Source organism: Passer montanus, unplaced genomic scaffold (assembly GCF_014805655.1).
Source record: "Passer montanus isolate IOZ18808 unplaced genomic scaffold, ASM1480565v1 scaffold98, whole genome shotgun sequence".
Classification (NCBI taxonomy): Eukaryota; Metazoa; Chordata; class Aves; order Passeriformes; family Passeridae; genus Passer; species Passer montanus.
Genome location: NW_024375256.1, coordinates 946,619 through 967,559, shown reverse-complemented (window position 1 = coordinate 967,559; position 20,941 = coordinate 946,619). Strand labels below are relative to the sequence as shown.

The following is a 20,941-nucleotide window of genomic DNA, read 5'->3' as shown; positions in this document are numbered from 1 at the left end:
TGGCCGCGCTGGTGGAGCTGGCCCGGCTGCCGGCCCTGGGCGCCCCGCTGCTCGCCCGGCACCTGCGGCTGCTGCTCTGCGGGCTCTGCGCGCTGGGACACGGCCCCGCCGCGCTCTGCCAGGTCCGTGCGGTGCCCGCAGCCCGTGTGCCCGCTGCCCGTGTCCCGTGTCCCCGCTGCCCGTGTGCCCGTGTCCCGTGTCCCCGCAGCCCGTGTGCCCGCTGCCCGTGTCCCCGTGTGCCTGTGTCCCGTGTCCCCGCTCCCCAGCCGAGCTCCTCAGGCCGTGCCTGCCGTGTCCTGCCCCGTGTGGGAGCAGGAACGGGAGGCACGGAGCCCAGCGAGGGGCTGCGGGGCAGGGGCTGCAGCGCCCAGCCAGGCTGCTGTCAGAGCCCCGGTGTGTTTCGTTGCAGGGTGTTTCGGAAGCGGAGCGAGCGCAGTGCCGGGAGGCCCTGAGGGACATCCTGGACCGTGTTTACCAGCCGCTGGCGGTGCAGGAGCTGCTCGTGCTGCAGGGACAGCCCAAGCAGGTACCCACGGCCATCCCCAGCACAGGGCTGTCAGCGCCCGTGCCCCCCTGGTTCCCACACGCCGAGGATGCTGCTCTTCTGGAAATGTTCTTACACCTTAAACACCAGTCCCCGAGCACTGGCGAGGCTGCTGGGTGTGTGTGATTCCAGCCCTGCTGTGCAGGAGCAGAGTGTGGGTGTGTCAGGGACTGTCATCGCCGCACGTGCCACCTTGGCTTGGCACCCACATCTGCCGTGCCCAGCCAAGCACAGCTTCTGCTCCTCCAGACCTCACCCTTCCCACTCTGGGCATGACACAGAGCACCTGCTGCTCTCTGGGGCTGTTCCAGAGTATCCTGGGGAGGAGGAGATGGGGAATCTCTTAAGTGTTGTTTTAGGAAAGTCCCCATGGGATAATGCCCTTAATAGAATCATAGAATCCTAGAATGGCTTGGCCTGGAAGGGAACTCAAAGTTCATCTCATTCCACTCCCTATCATGGGCGGGTACACTTTTTAGTGTCCCAGGTTGCTCCAAGCCCCGTCCCACCTGGCCTTGGACACTTCCAGGGGTGGAGTAGCATGCTAAGCACCTGAGGGCTGACCTCTCATTAATTCCTGATTTGCTTTGTGCCACTGGACGAAGCAGCAGCTCAAAGCCTGTGTCCTGTGCTCTCAGTCAGAGCAGGGGCTGTTTGCCCGGGGCTGGGCTTGGCACAGTGTGTGCAGCAGGCTCCTCAGGTGCTCCTGTGCTCCCTTGCAGCGGTGCCCGGGTGCGGGGGCAGCCCCGGCCTGGCTGCGGCGGCTCTGCGGGCACCTGCTCTCCGAGAGGCTGCTGAGGCCAGGCGGGGTGCACGCCGTGGTTCGGGGCGTCCTGGAGGGCACAGACGGTGAGTGGGGGGCTCTGGGCCCCAGCTTCACAGATGCAGAGGTGTCTTGAGACAGTTCATCCCGTGAGAGGCCCAGAAGAGCAGAGCCACAAGAGCGGGATGTAGGGGCTGCCGTGTGCCAGGCTGAGGTGACATGGTGACACACAGGCTGTCTCTGGCTGTGCTGAACCCCCAAACTGCTCTAATTTGGGGTACACATATGTTAGAGGGCCACACTGAAAGGCTCCAAGCCTGTTTGTGCCTCGATGGGGTCACACACTGTGTGTGTCCAGAGTGGGATCACTCCTGGGGAATGCCCAGTCCCAGTGCCAGTGTGGTGGGAGCTGTAGGGACAGCAAGACTCATCCCATCCCCTGCTCTCCGTGTCCTGCCAGGGAAGGAAGCTGTTGCTCTCCACAAGCTGAATCCCGCAGTTTTTAGTGCCAAAATCTCATCTGGCCAACTCCAACCATCCAAGCACAACCTCTCCCCACCTTTTGGCTCACCCACCTGGCTGTAGGAGTTGCTTTCCATTAGCAGGGCTCTTGCACAGCAGTTTTCCCCTTTCTTTCATTAAGTTCAGGTGTCTCCTGAAAGATCAATAAAAGCTCAAAATCCAATTTTTGGCTAGGAACAGCTGGCTTCAGCCAGAGCTGGCCTGGGTCGGAGCTGACCCAGGATTTCTGCTGCTGTTGTAGGTGGTGCCGGTGCTGAAGCAGCAGCTCTGGACTGGAGGAAATGTGATGCAGTTGGGAAGATCCTGGCTGCCTGCCCCCAGCAGTGCCTGTCCCTCGAGGACTACTACAGACAGGTGTGCCCCCAGGTAAGTCCCTCGTCCCCTCTGCCGGGGAATGCAGAGCCAGCTCTCAGCTTGGAGAGTGCTGGGGCTCTTCCTTCTGCTTGAGTGTGGCCTGGCTCAAGGCAGGAGATGTTTTTCTGACAGTAGGATGTTTCCACTTTTGAATTTTCCATGTTTTACTGAAATGCTGGGTGGTGTTGTCTGATCACACGAGGTACTTGGCACTGTGCTACACAGAGCTCTGTGTGTAGCTCTTGCTTCCAGCCTTTGGCTCTGGGAGTGCTGCAGGGTCCTGCTCCGAGCCCAGAGAGGTATCCTGGGTGTGTGGGAAGGACACTGGCTCTTCCACACACGGATTGCCATGCAAAGCAGCCCATGGTGGCTCCTTGGTTCTGTGGGGTGCCAGGTATCCCCCTCTGAGGCATTGCTGACCCTTGCTTGCTTTTCCTTGCAGATTCTGGACTTGCTGCACATCCAGGACAAAGTGGCGGCGCGGCAGTTCCAGCGCGTGGCCACCAGCACGCTGCTCAGCATGGCCAGGGAGCAGCCAGAGCTGGCAGAGAGGCACCTGCTGCAGCCCCTGCTGGCACCGCTGCGCCGCTGCTCGCGGGCCGCAGGTACCTGCTGCACGGGGGGAGCCTCTGCTGTGCTCCCCGCTGCTTTTTGTCATTCCTTCTGAGTTGTCTCAGGCCAGCAGCCGGGCTGGGGGGTGTGGCAGCCCAGCTCTGTGTGCTGCCCCTGTCAGTTTGTCTGGGTACACTGTATTTACCCTTGAGTGCAGTCACTGCAGCGTGGGAGCTGAGCGCTTTGGCTCTGCCCCGTGCTCCTTGGGAACCTCTCCCAGCCTGAATCCTTGCTCTGGGCTTCAGACAGAAGTTGTTGGTTCCCCACTCTGGCCAGCAGCTCTCTGGGGAATTGTACATCATGGAGTTGTGGTCTGTGTTGATTTCCATGTCTCCTTGGGGGTTTATGACACTACAGCACAATTAGTGTGGCTAATGAGGGCTGCTCTGTTCCCGTGGGGAGGGAAGGGAGCTGTGGAAGTGCTTTTGGGTGCAGGGAATGCAGTTCTGCTGCTGGGGGCTGCGGGCTGTTTTGGGGGGCTCATGTCTCTGCCCTTTGCTTTCAGAGCTGCAGGATTTGACAGCGACAGCAGGGGCCGTGCTGGTGCCCGAGGCAGAGCTGGGCAGCTGTGTGGAAGATGTGCTCAAGGTACCGTGTCTGCTTTGGGTGAGAAAAAGAGCTGGTTTGAGATCTGGTGAGCAGCTCAGTGTGTGTTGGGCCACACAAACCCAGTGTCTCCTGCAGTCATGCTCAGTCTGGTATTCATCTGCAGGAGTACCTCCACATGGGCTGTGCCAGGCCCTCAGCATCCTCACAGGGAAGGATTCCTTCCCAGGACCCCATTCAACCCATCCTCTTGCAGTTGGAAGTCATGGCTCCTTGTCCAAAGTCCCTCTCCAGCCCTCTTGAAGCCCCCTTGGGCACTGTAAGGAGCTCTAAGCTTTCCTTGGAGCACAGATCTTGGTTCTGGCATTTCAGGGATTGGTGAGGTCTATCCTTGTGCTTCCTGTGAAGGACGAGGGCTTTTTGTGGAGGTCTCTCCTGTGACACCTCCCCTCATAACTCCGTTTCCTGCCATTCCCACCAGTAACCCCAGTGCCTCACTGCAGGCTCCAGCAGCTTCCTGCTGCACCTTCCAACCCAGAAGGACATCTCCAGTCCAGGAATTCAAATTTCAGAGGCTGGTGACTTGCTTCCTGGCATGCCCCGAGGCAGGCTAAGCTCTTAAATGCTGGGATTGTTGTCTGTTTTCCCAGTAAGATCTGTTGTAACTGGCTGGCAGGCAGAGACTGGTCTGGAGGGCTGCTCCCTCCCAGAGCAGTGCTGGGGGGGTTGGGGTGGGTCCCTCCTCAATGGCAGAGCACTGGGGGCCTGACAGCAGCCAGATTAGTGAGGGGACCCCTGGTTTGGGGGGATTCTTGCCTAACAAGTGTCATTTGATGCTTAGTGAGAAACCATCCTTGGGGCTTCATCGGGAGGCTTTGTGTACACAAGGGTCTGGGCAGGAGGAATGGCTCCCTGGGGATTAGCACATGAAAACAGGCCTGGGAGCATCAGTGGAGCAGGGCAGGGCCCTGTGGGGGCCATTTCTCAGCCTCTAGGGAGGGTGCTGGATGAGATGGAGGGAAGGAGCAGGGCTCTGGAATACCCCCCTAACCCCTATAGCCCCCCCCAGAACCTCTGCGACCCCTCCAGAGCCTCTGCAGCCCCCTCAGAGCCTCTACAGCATCCCCAAAGCCCCCTTGAGCACCAACAACATTCCCAGAGCCTCTCCAGTCCCCCCAGAGCCTGAGCAGCCCTATGCCTCAGCTCAGCACCCACTAGCCCAACTGCCCTGCTGGTGACTGATCTCTGTGCTTGAGATTTACACTCATTCAGTGAAGATTTGCTCATTCCAGCCTGTTGCATCCCTGGGTAAGGCAGGATCCTACTCCTAAGCAGCAGACTTCCCAAAAAACTGCCTGCAGCCTTCCTGTAGCTTGGAGCCCTGCTGTGGTTAAGCAAATTCTTGGAGAAAGATGGTGCTGAAGGCGGGTTTTAATAGGGAATGTGGCATAATCAGGGAAGCCAGCCTGCAGACTGGAGGAAGAGGCTGGGAGCCCTCCACCCACCATCCCCCCTGCTAGCTGCCCTGTGCACAGAGGTGTTGTGACTCCCCTCTGGCCCGTGCAGGTGTTTGACTGCCCTCCTGTGCCCCTCTCTCCGTAGGTGTATGTGGTTGGGAATGACAGCTCGAGCCTGCTGCTGGGATCCTTGCAGCCAGTGCTGGGAGTGGTGTTTTCCCTCTATTCCTTCGCCAAGCAGAATGTGTCATACTTACGGTAAGGGAGGGTTTGTGCTCTGCTTCTGCTGGGGTTTCATCTGCTGGGGTTTCATCTGCTGGGCTCTGCCCCCTCCAGCAGCCACGCTCAGGGCACAGGCAGGAGCAGAGATCCACCTTCCCACCCCAAAGCACTCTTGTTCCAGGCACGCAGCCTCACGGGCATCCCGTGCCTGAGGAGGCTGTTCTCTTGTTAGTTTTTGTCTTCCCTGAAGCCAGGATGTTTCGTGTAGAGGTGAGAATGCCCTTGGGTGGCTCTGCCTGGAGCAGGGATCGTGGTTATCCATGGATGGAGGGAGTGATGCTGGAAACCAGATGGAGGGTCTACAAATAGCATAAAAAGTGGGAAAGCAGTTTAAGCACTGCCTCTTGGAAGTACAGGATCATTCTCCAATCTGGGATCACTCTCCTCTGGTACAGTCCTGGCAGCTGATCCCCCACACCATGCCCAGCTCCCCGTGACTGGTGTGCAGTGGGGAGCACCACAAGTGCCAGTCGTGGCAGGCACAGGGGTGACCAGGTGCTGGCTGTCCTCTCTCCTTGGTGCCCCCAGGCTTTCCCTGGAGTTAGGAGCAGCCTGGTAAAAGCATTCCTGGTGGGGTTGCACGGTGCTCTGGTGATCCTGGCGTGTGGAGGCTTTCCCTAAAAGGTGTGTGTAGACACAGCCTGTGCTGTTTAATATTAAAGGCCTCGTTAATCACTTCAAAGAGCAGTGAGTGCCGTGACAAGTTGGTGGGATGAGCCAAGTTCACGCTGCTGCTGGGCCAGCAGTCACTGCTTCCTTTGCTGAGGAATTTGGCAGGGATGACTGAGCCCACAGCTGCCTGGAAGTGTTCGGGTTTCCAGACCCCTGGCACGGCCCAGTGCGGCTGCTTCACCTCATTAACCTGCTTCTTCCCTTGGCAGGGCTCCCCGTGCCACCTCAGTGCTCCCATCTCCTTCCTCCTCTGCCTTGGCACTGCCACCAGCCCTTGTCACCCCGGCGTGAGGCACAGGCAGGGCGTGCCAAGGGTGTTCACAGTGCTTCCTTGCCAGCCTGAAGTGTGGAGGAACCCAAATCCTTCCATCTGGGAGCGCCAGAAGGGCAGGATGTGCTGCTGATTCCCTTAGGAACAGGCACAAATGCTTTCACTGCCAGAGCCAGGAGCTGGAGCATCCCAGGGAGAGCCCGTGGCTGCTCCAGAGCACTCCAGTCATGTCCCTCATCCCAAAAGGGATGAGGGAAGGTGCAGTGGGCAGAGCAGTGTCACCACAGGCTCCTTTCTCCTTGACAGCTCCCCGTGCCAGGACATCCTGCTGTGGTTCCTGGAGAAGGCAGAGCGGGAGCAGTCCCTGGCTGTGCTGGAAAGCCTGGCTGGGCTGAGCAGCCACGTGCCCACCCTGCACCCACAGTGCCAGCTCCGTGTGGGCAGCGAGGGCGGTGCTGCCGTCGTCCTGGAGGAAACCATCAGGTGAGTGCTGTGGGACAGTCCCTGGGTCACCCGGCACCCGGGGCTTTCCAGGGAAGCCTGGCAGAGAGCCTGGGCAAAGCAGGGCGCTGCCAGAGCCATCCCACAGGGTCTCATCCCTTCATGTTCAGGCAGGTGACACTTCCACACAGCCCACAGAGCCAGCACAGCCCCCAGGTTCCCTGGACATGGTGCAGAGCTCTGACTTGCAGCCCCAAGAAGCATCACACTCTGAGTGTTGGTGTGCACTCCCTGCCTGCCTGCACAGTGTCTGGGAGGGAGATGTGAATTCCCAATCTCAGCACCCCAAAAATTCAGCTTCCAACCTCCAGGCCGAGCCTGTCAGGTGACACAGTGAGCAGGGTCCCCCGGGCACAGGTGGCATAGTCACAGCACAGACCGTGGCAGTGCCAGCGTGGCGGGGCAGCCTCGGAGCTCCTCTGGCGCGGGCAGATGGCCTCTGAGTGGAGGCAGGGCTGGCCATGCTGGGAGTTAACTGCAGCCTTTAGTGTCCAGCCACGCAGGCTGGGATGTCCAGCAGCAGGAGGCTGGGTTAAAGAGAGGGGCTGTGAGCTGGCAGGAGGGCCAGGGCAGCACCGTGGGGCAGGCAGAGGCACAGCTGTGCCCAGGGGTGTGCTGGGAGCTGGGGGCACCTGCAGCAAAATCCCCACAAATACGTTTGGTTCGGCTTCTTTTCAAGCTTTTCCTGACCTGAGCTAGAATTATGGGCTGGTTTGGGTTGGAAAAGACTTTAAAGCTCATCTTGTTCCACCCCTGCCATCGACAGGGACACCTTCCTCTATCTCGGGTTGCTCCAAGTCCTGTCCAGCCTTGGGGCACTTCCAAGGATGGGGCAGCTGCTCTGGGCAGCCTGTTCCAGGGCCACTCCATCCTCCCCACCCTCACAGGGAAGGATTCTTTCCCATTATCCCATCTAACCCACCTTCAGTCAGTGGGAAGCCATTCCCCCTTGTCCTGTCACTCCACGCCTGTGCTCAAAGTCCCTCTCCAGCCTTTTTATAAACTTTCTTTAGGTACTGGAGAGCCAGAATTAGAGGCAGCTCTGCCTTGCTTAAACTGGGACTACTTTAAACTTGTTCCATCCTGGCTCTGGCTCATGCCCCTGCTGCCACAGCTCTGACCACTGCCTAACTTACCCAGCACTAATCCTGTTGTTTATGGGCTGGATGAAACGTATGTTTTGGGCTCATGGTTTCTGTTAATGAGTGCAGGTTAGTTAATAAGCAGAGCCCAAATGACCTGGGCAACGTTTGGCTCAGCTGCCTGCAGGCTCTGCTGGGAAGTGCTGGGAAGGAAGGCTTCCAGGGAAATGCAGGCTGGGATTTCACCATGCCCTGGAGCCTGGGCATCAGGGGCTTCTGGGTGTGTTTGTGTGGGTGATACAGTGACTTGTTCCAGTGATGAAGATGAGGCCCTGTACCAGAAGATCTCCTTGGAGCAGTGCCATGTGGAGAGCTTGGTGGAGCTCCTGTCCCACTGCCAGAAGAGTGGTCTGGCAGGAGACTTCTTCATCCACTGCCTGAAGGTGAGGGCAGCCAGCCCCTGGTTGGGGCACACCTGCAGAAAGGGGTTCTCTGGACAAAGAGAAGGCAAAAGGGGGATCACCCCCTGTGTGTCCTGGGGTATGGCCTGTGCTGGAGCAGCCCTGTGTGCTGCGTGGGAAGCCAAGGAGTGGGAGCAGCCCTGTCCCTGAAGGGGTTAACCCCCATTCTCCCCCTGGGCTGTTTTAACTACAGGAGCATGTCTGAAATGTGTTGGAGGCTGGGAATAATCTCTGTTGCTTCCTTGGCTCCAGAAGAGGGGCCCCATACCTGCTTCCTTTGATCTCACTTGGAGCCCCCCGCGGCTCCCTCCAGGCCTGGGTTGGGCTGGGATTCTGTGCCCCTGCCCATAGGGGATGGGGATGGAACACCCAGGAGCTGTGGGCAGCTCTCAGAAACCTTCATCCAGCAGCTGGGGGGTGGTGGTGGAGCGAGGAGTCAGCTGGCATTGCGGGCACTGGCTCCTGCTGTTTAACCGCTGCCTCGCCGTGCCCGCGCTCCCTTCCCGGCAGGAGCTGACTCAGGTGGCTGCGGAGGATGAGGAGGCTCCAGACCCAGCCGTGCAGCCTGCAGGGAGCTTGCTGGAGCTGGAGCAGTACCAGGCCAGGCAGGGGAGGAGGCTGCTGGTGCTGCAGCTGGTGGCTGCGCTGTGCGAGGGCGTCTCCGACACCGTGTTCACTGACATTGTGCAGGTTGGTGGTGGCAGAGCCCGGGGGCACCGGCTGAGCACTGCCAGGAGCAGGGGCTGGAGCAGCTGGGATTGCTCAGCCTGGGGAAGAGAAGGGTCCAGAGTGACCTTTAGAGAAACATCCAGGCCTTAAAGGAGCTCCCAGAGAGCTGGAGAGGGACTTTGTACAAGGGCCTGGGGTGACAGGACAAAGGGGAATGGCTTCCCCCTGACAGAGGGCAGGGTTAGAAGGGACATAGTGAAGAAATTCCTCCCAGTGGGAGTGGTGAGGCCCTGGCACAGGTTGCCCAGAGAAGTGGCTGTGCCATCCATGGAAGTACCCAAGGCCAGTCTGGATGGGAGCAACCTGGCTGGCATAACTGTGCTCCTACATTCATGAATGGGCAGTGCCAAGTGTATTAAATACTGTAATTCCAAAGGCCACTGGTGCCCCTTGGTCCCAAAAAGGATATTTAGAATCTTTTCCCCTGAGCCTGCCCTGGATGGGGTCGGTCAGGAGGCAGCTGGGCACCGAGGGCAGCCTGGCAGTCCTTGTGGATCCCCTGCAGATCCGGTGGCTCTGAACTTCCCCATCCTGTGTTTTATTGCTGCTTTTCCCCCGGTGCCCAGCCATGCCAGCTCCGCATGCCGTGGGCAGGGGCAGGTTTCCTCACGTTTCCTTCGGGACAAAGGAGCCTTTGTGTGCTCAGCAGCAAGGGGACACAGCCAGCGGCGCTTTGTCCCCACCTGCCTCCCATCACAGCCCTGCCGGGCCCGAGGGGCGCGCTGGGACATGGGGAAGGGCTCTGCCAGGTTCCAGGGTCCAGCTGGAGTCTGGGATAAAAACCCACCACCAAAGAAATGCAGACAAAAAATCCATTCTCCTCCTGCCCGGGGTTGTGTTTCAGCGAGGCCCCGGGCTGGGACAGGGACAGGCTTTGAGCAGGTTCTGCACTCTGGGGTTCCCTGGGGTGTTTGGGGGCCCCAGTGGGGTGGGAGCAAGTGGGATCCATCCTGCCAGAGCTGGAGCCAGGAGCAGCAGCTGCTGTGCCCCCCTCACTGCACATTTATTTTATTTACGTATTCTCCTCCACAACCAAGGTCAATTTGATTTCCTCACTGCACCAAGGATTCTCTCCTCCTGCCCCAGACACAACTGTGCCCCAATGTTTTATTTTTCCTTTTTTTTCCCTCCCACTTTAAAATGGTTTTTTTTTTTCTAGATTATTTTTTGAGTTTTCATTTTTCTCAGTTAAAATCTACTGTTATTTATTCACTATTTTATTTTTTTAATATTAAGTATAACTTCAACCCCTCCAGCTCATGTGTCACTGTGTTGTGAGAGCAAATGTTCTAATTTTTTTTACTTGCTGTTTGATGCAATTTCTTCTCTGGAATAATTATCCCAGCAGGTACCTGAGCCTTTTATGCAGCCTTTTCCAAAGCCTTTTTCCACAGCCTCCCTTCTTGCTTAAGGAATCTGGCAGCTGAGGAGGAAATGCTGCCTGCACCCAGTGCCCTGGGGGTGGAAGTTTGGAATTTGGTGCAAGAGGACCTTGTTGCCCTCATGCTTTGTTTTCTGAAACAGGAACACAATAGTTCCTCCTCTGTTGAGCACACCTGTTAGGTAGGAGTGACCCTGATGCAAACCCTTCCCAGGCTTGTCTGGGAGAAGATAAGGCATGGAGAACATCAACTCCCTTATTTCAGGATCTGTTGGGAAGGCAGGACGCCTGTGGGATCAAAGGTGTTGGTGCCAAGTGTGGAGAAGGCCAATGCCAACCAGGCAGGGTCGTTACATGTGGAATAAAAATACTGTGGGAAAAATCCCAAAGTAAGGAGAGCACAGGAAGGGCTCAGCTGGAGTGTCAGCTGAGCAGGATAAGGGGGAGGCTGGTGTGAAGAGTTGTAGACAGGGGCTGGAGCTCCTTGGCTCTGGGATTTCCAAGCCTTTACCTGGGGCAATTCCATACAGCCCCACCTTGAGCTTCCCTTTGGGACTGTGCCAGCTTCCATCCCATGGTGGAGTCAGGCAGGAGGCAGAGATGGAGCTGGGATCCCTCTGTTCCTCCAGCCCCAGGGGGACTTCTGCAGCTGAGAGACCCCCCCAGTTTGACCATCATCTTGTCCCAGCTGTGGACGTGACTTGGCTGAGCCCACACTGGGATTGGGGTAGCAGCAGCAGGAGGAAAATGGGAAGGATTTCTCAGAATTACAGAATCAAAGGATTTCTCAGAATTACAGAATCAAAGAATGTTCTGAATTAGAAGGGACCCACAGGGATCATTGAGTCCAACTGCTGGCCCTGTACAGACACCCCAAAATCCCACCCTGTGCATCCCTGAGAGCGGTGTCTGAAGGCTGTGGAATTGTTCTGGAGATTGGGATGGGGAGACTCGTTTGTGTGGGATTGTTCTGGGGAGCTGTGTGGGACAGGGACACTGGGCTGGGCGCAGGGGCAGCGGGAGCTGGCTGTGGAATTGTTCTGGAGATTGGGATGGGGAGACTCGTTTGTGTGGGATTGTGCTGAGAGCTATGTGGGATGGGGACACTGGGCTGGGCACGGGGGCAGCGGGAGCTGCAGGGGGCTGCAGGAGGCTGCAGGGGGGCTGCAGGGGAGCTGCAGGGGAGCCGCAGGGGGGCTGCAGGGGAGCTGCAGGGGGGCTGCAGGAGGCTGCAGGGGGGCTGCAGAGGAGCTGCAGGGGGGCTGCAGGGGGGCTGCAGGGGCACTGCCCGGTGTCCCTGCTGCTGACAGTGTTCCCTTGGCAGGTGCAGCAGTTCCTGGCGGCCGTGCTGCAGCGGGCCTGTGCCCACCCTGCGCGGGGCCCCGGCGCGGCGGCCGAGGCGCAGACCCTCGCCATGGCCATGGGGCTGGTGGCTGCCGTGCTCGGCGGGGCTGTCCAGGTGAGGGGGCGTCCTTGGGGGGCGTGGGGCTGCCACACCCAGCCGAGGGTGCAGTGGCACAGCTGGGTCCCTGCTTGGGGTCCCTGCAGCCTGTAAATGGATATATAGATATATAATGATCTTCCTTGGGGCAGTGCCAGCTTGCTGACCAAGGATTCAATCAGAGCAGGGCACTCCAAGAGCCCAATTAACTCATTTATAATCTCTCCTAAGAAGGCACTGACAGAGCAGTGCAGTCACATACAGCATCTTTAAATGACAGCAGTGCACCCTCTGCATCCCCACACGGTCACAGACTGGCTGCAGAGCATTGTGAACTTCACATGTACCCTTGAAAATCCCCTTATACTTTTATATTTACATTTTATACATATTTATATTGTTATTTATATCTCTCAGTTACCTTGTAATACCTATATATATATATGAGCTCTGTGTCACTCAGTGGAGCTGCCATGGGGAGCAATGGCACATCCATTAATGTGCTGCCATCACTGAGCTGCTGGGGTTGTTCCATCCCTGGATTTGCCCTAAGGAAGATCCAGCTGTTAACAGAAGAAGATAATTTATTGTCTCTTATTGCTAAATTTCTAATACTGGGAAAAGAACTGTAGTTGAAGAGAAGTTAAAGCCAGAGTCTTGTGGCTGCAATGGTCCCCTCCCAGGCGAGTTCCTGCTCCCACTTCTGCATTAATGGGAGTGATATAATTTGGAAAATGGAATGGGAAAGGTTTTGGAAGCAGCTGCAGAGCTGTTTGGGTTTCAGCGGGCGAGGGGCTTTATGCAATCATCCAAAATCTCTGCTAAAGCCCCCTTTTTCAGGCCTCACATCCCAGATTTTAGCAGCTAAATCCAGGTTAGAGCAGGAGCTTCTCCAGCTCAGGACAGGTCATGGCTGCTGTGCTGGGAGCATCCTTCCAGGCAGGACTGCTGGCAAGTCTGGCACAGTGCTGGTGGGAGGGATGTCCCTGGCTTGGTCCCCTGCTGTTCTTCAGGTTCACGTGCTTCCCAGCTTCTCCCGTGGCTGCTGCCAGGGCTGGGATTGGCACTGGGGTTGGCACTGGGCTGAGAGGAGCTCATAGTGCCTGGAGGCTGGCTCATGACCTGGGGACAGGGCTCTGGGGCTCCTCACCCCCCTGAGGGAGCATCCAGGGAGGGAGCCCTCGTTACCCTGGTGCCAGCGCTGCTCCTCTCGCTCCGCAGCTGAAACCCGGCGATTTCGCGGTGCTGAAGCGGCTGGTGCCGCTGCTGGAGGAGCTGTCCCGCACCTACCCCGAGCCCCTCACCCAGGAGCTGGCCTCGGACCTGCGCATCGCCATCCTCACCCACGGCGCCTGCTGCCCCGGCACGCTGGGCACCGCGGCCGACGCTGTGCTGGGCAGGACGGCCGGCACGGCAGCACAGGGCCCTGCTGGCACCACAGCACAGGGCTCTGCTGGCACCGCAGCACCGAGCCCTGCTGGCACCAAAGCACCGAGCCCTGCTGGCACAGCAGCACCGAGCCCTGCTGGCACCGCAGCACCGAGCCCTGCTGGTACCGCAGCACCGAGCCCTGCTGGCACCAGAGCACCGAGCCCTGCCGGCACCACAGCACAGAGCCCAGCTGGCACCGCAGCACCGAGCCCCAGCTGAAACCCGGCGATTTCGCGGTGCTGAAGCGGCTGGTGCCGCTGCTGGAGGAGCTGTCCCGCACCTACCCCGAGCCCCTCACCCAGGAGCTGGCCTCGGACCTGCGCATCGCCATCCTCACCCACGGCGCCTGCTGCCCCGGCACGCTGGGCACCGCGGCCGACGCTGTGCTGGGCAGGACGGCCGGCACGGCAGCACAGGGCCCTGCTGGCACGGCAGCACCAAGCCCTGCTGGCACCGCAGCACCGAGCCTGGCTGGTACAGCAGTACAGAGCCCAGCTGGCACGGCAGCACCGAGCCCTGCTGGCACCAAAGCACCGAGCCCGGCCGGCACCACAGCACCGAGCCCTGCTGACACCGCAGCACAGGGCCCTGCTGACACCGCAGCACCGAGCCCTGCTGACACCGCAGCACCGAGCCCGGCTGGCACAGCCCCCGGCCCCGCAGCGCTGCGGCACCCACACAGCAGCCCCTCCTCGGCTCACAGGGAGAGCAGCAAGGAGCAGAGCACAGCCCGTGAGCCCGGTGCCTCTCCAGCCCCAGGTGCCGACTGCTGGCACCGCAGCACCGAGCCCTGCTGGTACCGCAGCACCGAGCCCTGCTGGCACCAGAGCACCGAGCCCTGCCGGCACCACAGCACAGAGCCCAGCTGGCACCGCAGCACCGAGCCCGGCTGGCACAGCCCCCGGCCCCGCAGCGCTGCGGCACCCACACAGCAGCCCCTCCTCGGCTCACAGGGAGAGCAGCAAGGAGCAGAGCACAGCCCGTGAGCCCGGTGCCTCTCCAGCCCCAGGTGCCGACAGCCTGGCCCCGGCTGGGCTCCAGGAGCTGCTGGTGGCAGCCTACGACCCCCAGCCCCCCAGCCGGGCAGCTGCCCTGCGCCGCCTCGCCAGCCTGGTCACCCAGCGGCATCCAGAGGCACTTCGGCTTCAGGAGAAGCTGCTGCAGGTACCCGGCTCCTGCTGTGGGCCCTGTCCCCTGCCTTGGTCCCCGTCCCCTGCTGTGTCCCCTGCCAGCAGAGCAGGAGAGGTGGTCACGGTTATTGGAGCCCTCTGGCCTTGCTGGCCCAGCCCAGGGTCACTGCTGATGGCACTTCCCTTCCTTCCAGGTGTTCCTGGAGAATGTGCAGCACGAGGACGCCTTTGTCTACCTCTCAGCCATCCAAGGTGAGCAGTGCCTGTCCAGGCGAGTGCCAGCCCTTTGTCAGGGAAGGTTTTGTGCTATGGAGGCTCTGCGCCCTGGGAGTGAAGAGCAGGAGAGCCGTGGCCAGGCTGAGGGCTTGGCATCTCCTGCCCTCCCAGACTGTGGCTTTGTGGTGTTCCATCAAGCCTGGGGCCACATGTGGGCTCTATGCCGAGTTCCTGAAGCTGGAGACTTCATCTCCCAGTTATTCTTACTCCCTGGAGCTGGTCTGTGCCTCAGGTCTGGGGCTGCAGTTCCAGTACAGCGTGGGCACAGCCCCAGCACCCACGGAGGGGCCTGTTCAGCTGAGGCTGGCAGAGGAGCAGGACGTGGGAGACCCACTGGTGCTCCCTCAGGGCTCTGCCAAGGTGGCAGCTCCTGAGTACTCACACCCGTTCCTAGGAAGCGCTCAGGTCAGTGCTTGCCCCAGCACGCTGTGGGATCTGCAGGCAGGTGCTTCCGCGCGGGTGACGTGCGTGTCCTGTGTGACAATGCGCGGTCACGGTCCCCTGCGTTCCGCGGAGGGCACGGGTGCCATTCCCTTGGCCCGCGTTGGGTTGGGTTGGTAACCTTTGGCAGCAGCTGGGAAAGGAGTTGCTGCCGTGCTTCCCGCTGCCTGTACGGTCTTGAGAGGGACGGGCCTGTCCTTGCCCAGGGCTGGAGCACAAAGGCTGCACCGTCCCGGTGATTAACGCGCTGCAGCTGCCCCGCTCGCTGATTAACCCTGATGCAGTTCCTCGCAGCTCTGACTCACCCGGCACCTGTGCCGTGCCGAGCCGTGCCGTGCCAAGCGCAGGGCCGGGGGCCAGGCCAGACAGGTCCCCATATCCTGCTTGCTCCCTGTCGCAGCAGCGGGGCTGGGTGAGGCAGCGGTGGTAACACCGCTGGGTTTCATGGAGCCGGACTGCAGTGGTGTACTGGATATCACTCCTGGAGTCCTGGGGGCAGTTTTGGGCCCCTCATCCAAGACAGTCATTGAGGGGCTGGAGTGTGTTCAGGGCAGGGCACTGGAGCTGGAGAAGGGTCTGATCCCTGCATCTGGGATCTGATCTCTCATCAGCCCCAGGGAGATGCAGCTGGCATGCAACACACACTGGCTCCTGCTCCCAGTCTGGGCCAGGTAAATCCAGCAGGGACAGACACAAGCTGGCACCGTGTGCAGATGGCCAAGGGCTGGGAGCAGTGACCAGACCCTGTGCCCAAGCATTGCCTGCAGTGCCAGCTGCCCCCAGAGCAGCAAGTCCTCACTGGGTCAAAGGGCATAGCCAGCAGCAGTGAGTGGACACCTGCTGCCAACTGCTAAATTACTGATTTTCCAGTTTTTCTCCCCTCCAGGCGTTGCTCTGCTCTCCAGTGAGTATCCAGAGCGGATTCTGCCCGTCCTGCTGGCACAGTACGAGTGCCCAGCACAGGGCAGAGAGGACACCATGGCTGCTGTCACCAGGATGAAGCTGGGCGAGGTGCTGATGCGTGTCACCCGGGCGCTGGGTGAGTCCATGGCCGTGGGCATGGCACTGCCCACTGCCAGCAGCCACAGCGCTGCTCAGCCTCACCATTGCCAGGGGAAAGCCCACAGGGGACTCTTGTTGTCAGAAGGTGAGCAGGGTCTGAAAGCCAAAGAGAAGCTGGCTGGGTTTGCCAGCAGCAGGATGGCAGGTCCTGCCAGCAGCCCACCATCCCCTTGTTTGGCAGCACCGGGCTGGGAGACTGCCGGGAAGCGCCCGGACACGCCGGGCTCACAGCTAAAAGCTGGATGATGCCTTTCCGGCATCTGCTGTTGGGACACGTCCTAAAATGCCTTGTCTGACTCTGTGGAGGAGGCCTGGCCAGCGGGAGCACTCAGCTGGAGCTGTACATGGCCAGGGAGGTGGCAGCCAGTGTCCACGGTGCTGGGGCAGCCAGGCAAAGCTCCCTGGTCACCGGCTGGGAGCTGTGTGCCTTGGCTGGGCATGCCCCTGAAGGGCCAGCAGCCCCTGGCTCCTGGGACTGTGATTCTCCTGTGGCCTGTGGCAGGTTCCTTGGCACCAGTGGCGTCCCTGGGTTCTGCCAGCTGTGGCATCAGTGCCTGGCTGTGCCACCATCCGTCCTCGCTGCTGGGATGGGTTCAGGGCATCCCGCTGTGTCCTGTGGGGCTCCAGCGGTCAGCTCAGAGCCCCTCAGTCCCAGACCTCCCCAGGCAGTGTCCGAGTGCCTGGCGTGGTGCAGGCTGCCCTCGGCAGCTCCCCGGGGACGGTGGCAGCTCCTGCCCTGCTCTCTGGGCTCGCCGTAGTGCCGCTGCCGCGGGCAGCTGCGGCGCGTCCCGGCTCGCCGGCGTATTTATAGAACAAATTGCACCAGGTTGTTTCTGTTGCAAAGCTTCAGCATCTGAGAGCAAGGATTTATCCAGCACTTCAGGATCGCTGCGCAGCTCTCTGGGGCTCTGAGCTCTCCTCTCTGCCAAGAGGCTGTCATGCCCCCTCTGCCCTGTGCCCAGCCCTGTTCTCTGTCCCACTGGAGTGGCTTTCCCTGTCTAGGAGAGGAAAGGAAGTGTTGCATGCTCCTTCTGTAGCCATCTGGCACAGGGGCTGGAGCACTGCTGGCTTTGGAGGGGATCCCTCTCAGATCACCCTGCACTGCTCATACTGCTGGAATTCCAAGTCCTGGGATGCAGGCACAGAGCATGATACATTCCCAGCAAGTCCTTGGCATCACAGTGCTGCCCCGTGCTCCCCCAGCCTGTGCCAGTCCCAGCCCTGAGCCCCCACGTGCTGGGTGGTGGGGGGCTTCCACTGCCCACAAGGATCATTCCTGTCTCCACACCCTGGGGCATCCCAAGGCATCCACCCCACTGCCTCCACCAGGACACCATTGTCCGAGGAGTTTCCAGAGCTTGAGAGAGCTGGAAAAGCACAGAACTCACAGGCCAGCTGGCCTTCTGGAGCTTTCTTTCAGCCCTCAAGGCCCTGCCTGGCAGGAGGTGTGTCCACACCGTGGGGCACACAGCTGCTCAGCTCCTGTGGGATGACCACACTCCCACAGGAGAGGGATGGTTGTGGATGCTGAGCACGGGCGTGAGCTCTCATTAGCAGCTCACACCTCCACAGCACCTCTGTGTGCTAATTGGGGCAGGGGATTGGGTCTGGATGATGTAGAAATTTGAGATTCACACTTGATGTGTTTGCAGGGCTGAGTGAGGGGTGTGCTGAGGGGCACAAGCCACACTCCAGATGTTGCATCCAGCTGTTCAGTGGTGTTGCAAGGCAGATGCCCAGCCCATCTGTTCCCAAAGGAGAACTTTGGCAGGAAGGGTGGTGACAGAGCTCTGCTCTCCCTGGCAGGGGACATGGTGTTCCAGCACCGGGAGCCGCTGATCCACGCCTTCCTGCGGGGTGCCCGCGATCCCGACAGTGCCCTGCGTGCCAGCAGCCTCTCCAACCTGGGCGAGCTCTGCCAGCACCTGGGCTTCCAGCTGGGGTCCATCATCCAGGAGGTACGGCTCCATCCTTCCCTGACCCTGCCTGGGGAGCCTGGGGCCTCTCCTTAACGAGTGCATTTGTTAGCGCCTGCTTGGGCTGCCCAGGACATGGAAATGGGACATTTCCATATGGAAACGGGACATTTCCATAAGGGACGTGAGTGATAATTGCTGATATTGAGGAGTATGAAAGCCATGGGGCCTGAAGCAAACACTGGGAAAGTTCTAGCCTTCTAGCCCTGATTTTTAGGTGCCTGCTCCACCCATGGCAGCCATTGCCAGAGGAGACCTGGGGGCACAACTGGTGCTTGCCAGAGACACCTCCCGCTTAATGACACCTTGTTACTCTCCCGTTATCTTAATTATCATTATCAGCATCATCAGTATCAGGGAGCTGGCCCTCACCCGCCCCGGCTGCAGGCTGTGGGTGAGATGCAGCTTCAGGAGCTGCTGGGAGATCCCAGTGGGGTGAGCCCGACTCCCAGGGGCCCAGCAGCCCTGGAGGCGATGGGTCTGTGCCCTGTGGGAGCCAGAGCTTCACCCCCACACCCCCCGGTGCTCCTGGAGTGAGGCATTTTGGGTTTGGCACTGGGGCTGCTCCCCTCAGCTCCGGCTCGGCGCCGGTGGATCCCGGCAGTTGATGCGATGCCAGGGAGCCACACGCTGCTATTTTGAGAAGGTGTGAGCTCTGCTAATTCTCCCGGCTGTCACTGCCGGGATTTAATTGGATTCCTTTGGCTCTGCCTGATTTTCATACAGACTCTTACACAGCTTCCTGAGGCATCCATGTGCTGCCGGGAGCTGCTCGGAGCCTGCACCCAGCGGGGCATGGGGCTCCCATCCTCCTTCCTGGGACAGTGGCTGCTCCGGTGGGATCCCCTGCATTTCTCAGTCCCTGATGATGCCCCCCTGCCCTGTCCCCACAGGTCACCTGCTGTGTGACAGCCATAGCCCGCACAGACCCCGAGGCTGAGGTGCGCCGAGCTGCTGTGCACGTGGTGGTGCTGCTGCTGCGGGGGCTGAGCGAGAAGGTCACTGAGGTGGGTCAGCCCCTGCCTGTCCCTGGGGCAGGGACAGCCCCCAGGGGTCATGGGTGTACCTTGGGGAGGGCTTGTGCTCTGTAGGGGCTGCAGGGCTCATTCCCAAACGGCTTCCAGGGCTCATTCCCAAAGGGCTTTCAGGGCTCATTCCCAAACAGCTTCCAGGGAAAGTCCTAAGGGACTGAGATGCCCAGTTTGGGCATCCCCCACTAAAGGGTTCCCTCAACAGATCCTGGGAAGGGGGTCTTTGTGGGGGCGTCCCTCGGAGCTGCTGGGCTGTGCCATGGACAGTGCCATGCCATGCTGGGGGCAGTGCCAGCTCATGGGAGCTGTGGGAGTTGTTCATCCCTGATTTGCCTTGGAAATGCCCGGTTTTTCCACCACTGTGGCCTCCCTCCGCAGTTCCCAGTAACAAGCGTGTTGGGACTCAGCTCCCGTGGGGGAAACAGCCAGTTCCCCACGGGAATCCCCACAGCCGGGATCCCGGCATGCCCGGTGCCCCTGGGCTGGAGGATCACCGCACCGTGCTGCTGGCCTGCGGGGAAACTGAGTCACGGCGGCGGCCGCAGCGGGGGAAGGGGAGCCCTGCCGGGGCCGTGCTGACGCTGCCGTGCCGTGCCGTGCCGTGCCAGGTGCTGCAGGACGTGCTGCTGGAGCTGTACCGCCTGCTGAAGCACGTGGTGGCGGCCGAGCGCGACGCCGCGGCGGTGCTGCACGCGCAGCTGGCGCTGCAGGAGCTGGATGCTGCCGTGAGGAGGGTCCTGTTCCCCCCGCAGACGCTGCAGAAGAAGATCGTGGTGCTGCCATAGCGGGGCCGAGCCCGTGGGGGCCAGCTGCTCCTCTCTGGGGCCATGCTCCCCCAGGGAAGGCTTGCTGTGCCCTCCAGGACGCCGCTGGCGGTGTCGCGTGGCAGGGCAGCCTCGCTGGGACGAGGTGTGGGATTAAACTGAGACATGCTCAGCCCTGTGTCCGTGGTGTCTGTGGGGCCACACAACGCTCACGGGTGCCATCATGGGCATGTCCCATACCCTGTGTGTGTGGAGGGTGGGCATCACCCCCAGGGTGAGCCTGAGCTGGGCAAGCAGCTGGCAGGGCCAGTGCTTCAGGCTCCCTTTGGCTGGGCAGCACCCAATGTGTGGCTGTCCCCGAGGGGAGTCAGGAGGGAGGGGGTTCTGCTGCCTGCACCCCCAGAGTGGAATTCTGTGGCCTCTCCTTGGCACTGTGCTCCCACCACAAGAATGCTGAAGAGTCTGGGGGCTCCCTCACCACGGGGTGTGAGGATGGGCCCCTCTGGTGTGGCACCAAGAGCCCCTCCATGCTGAGGAGGGGCTAAGAGACCCTGCAGGGTCCCTGGCTGGGACCACCACTCACCACTTTGTGCTCAGGGATCCCCCAGCATCAGTCACCTCCTCCCTCCAGGCAGGGCTGCAGCCCCATGGGCCCCACTCCTGCACTGGGAGCTGCTGCACACCCACAGTGTGGGGGGAGCAGAGTCCTCAGGGACCCAGCTTGGTGGCCCCTGGCTCTGGGCAACCCAGCCCCACCGTGCACAGCCCCAGGAGCCCATTTCCCAGCTGCCCTGTGTCCTGCCAAGTGTGGGGCATCCAGCACCTCCCTTCCCTGCAAGGCTGGGAGTGCTGGCCATGTTGCTCCTGCTGCAGGGATCCCCGTTCCCGGCTCCTGGTGCTCAGGGGCTCCAGCATTACCTCACACCCACTCCCAGCACAGCAGGACACGGCTGGGCTGAGAAACCCAAAAGTGCTGAATTTGAGCCCCGAGTTGAGCCCGTGCCTCCTGCAGACTCAGAATGGCCCCTCCAGGAGCTGGCTGTCCCCTGCCGTCAGGCTGGCACAGGGACAGCGTGCTGCTGTCCCCAGGATGACCCACAGCCACGGGGACAGGGTGACACGGGTGGCTCTGCCGGGGGGGACAGGAAGGTGACACGTGGGTGTCATGAGAGGGGTCCCAAGAGCGGGGCAGGGGGAGGTGGAGGGGCCGCT

At 60.5% G+C, this 20,941-nt stretch overlaps 1 protein-coding gene across 1 annotated transcript in view; it reads left to right on the top strand.

The window, feature by feature from the left end:
* The window catches only part of TANGO6 (transport and golgi organization 6 homolog), a 20,430-nt gene extending 529 nt beyond the window's left edge, over positions 1–19,901 (top strand). The window contains exons 2-19 of the mRNA XM_039696498.1: positions 1–122; positions 410–526; positions 1,267–1,393; positions 2,071–2,195; positions 2,626–2,788; positions 3,301–3,383; positions 4,944–5,056; positions 6,330–6,506; positions 7,923–8,049; positions 8,578–8,757; positions 11,502–11,636; positions 13,265–13,808; positions 14,059–14,213; positions 14,374–14,431; positions 15,783–15,935; positions 17,765–17,916; positions 18,828–18,941; positions 19,574–19,901. Coding sequence (XP_039552432.1) covers positions 1–122; positions 410–526; positions 1,267–1,393; positions 2,071–2,195; positions 2,626–2,788; positions 3,301–3,383; positions 4,944–5,056; positions 6,330–6,506; positions 7,923–8,049; positions 8,578–8,757; positions 11,502–11,636; positions 13,265–13,808; positions 14,059–14,213; positions 14,374–14,431; positions 15,783–15,935; positions 17,765–17,916; positions 18,828–18,941; positions 19,574–19,750 — 2,822 coding nt within the window. The 3' untranslated portion in view covers positions 19,751–19,901. The remainder of the gene's footprint in view (positions 123–409; positions 527–1,266; positions 1,394–2,070; positions 2,196–2,625; positions 2,789–3,300; positions 3,384–4,943; positions 5,057–6,329; positions 6,507–7,922; positions 8,050–8,577; positions 8,758–11,501; positions 11,637–13,264; positions 13,809–14,058; positions 14,214–14,373; positions 14,432–15,782; positions 15,936–17,764; positions 17,917–18,827; positions 18,942–19,573) is intronic.
* The last annotated feature ends 1,040 nt before the right edge of the window (positions 19,902–20,941 follow it).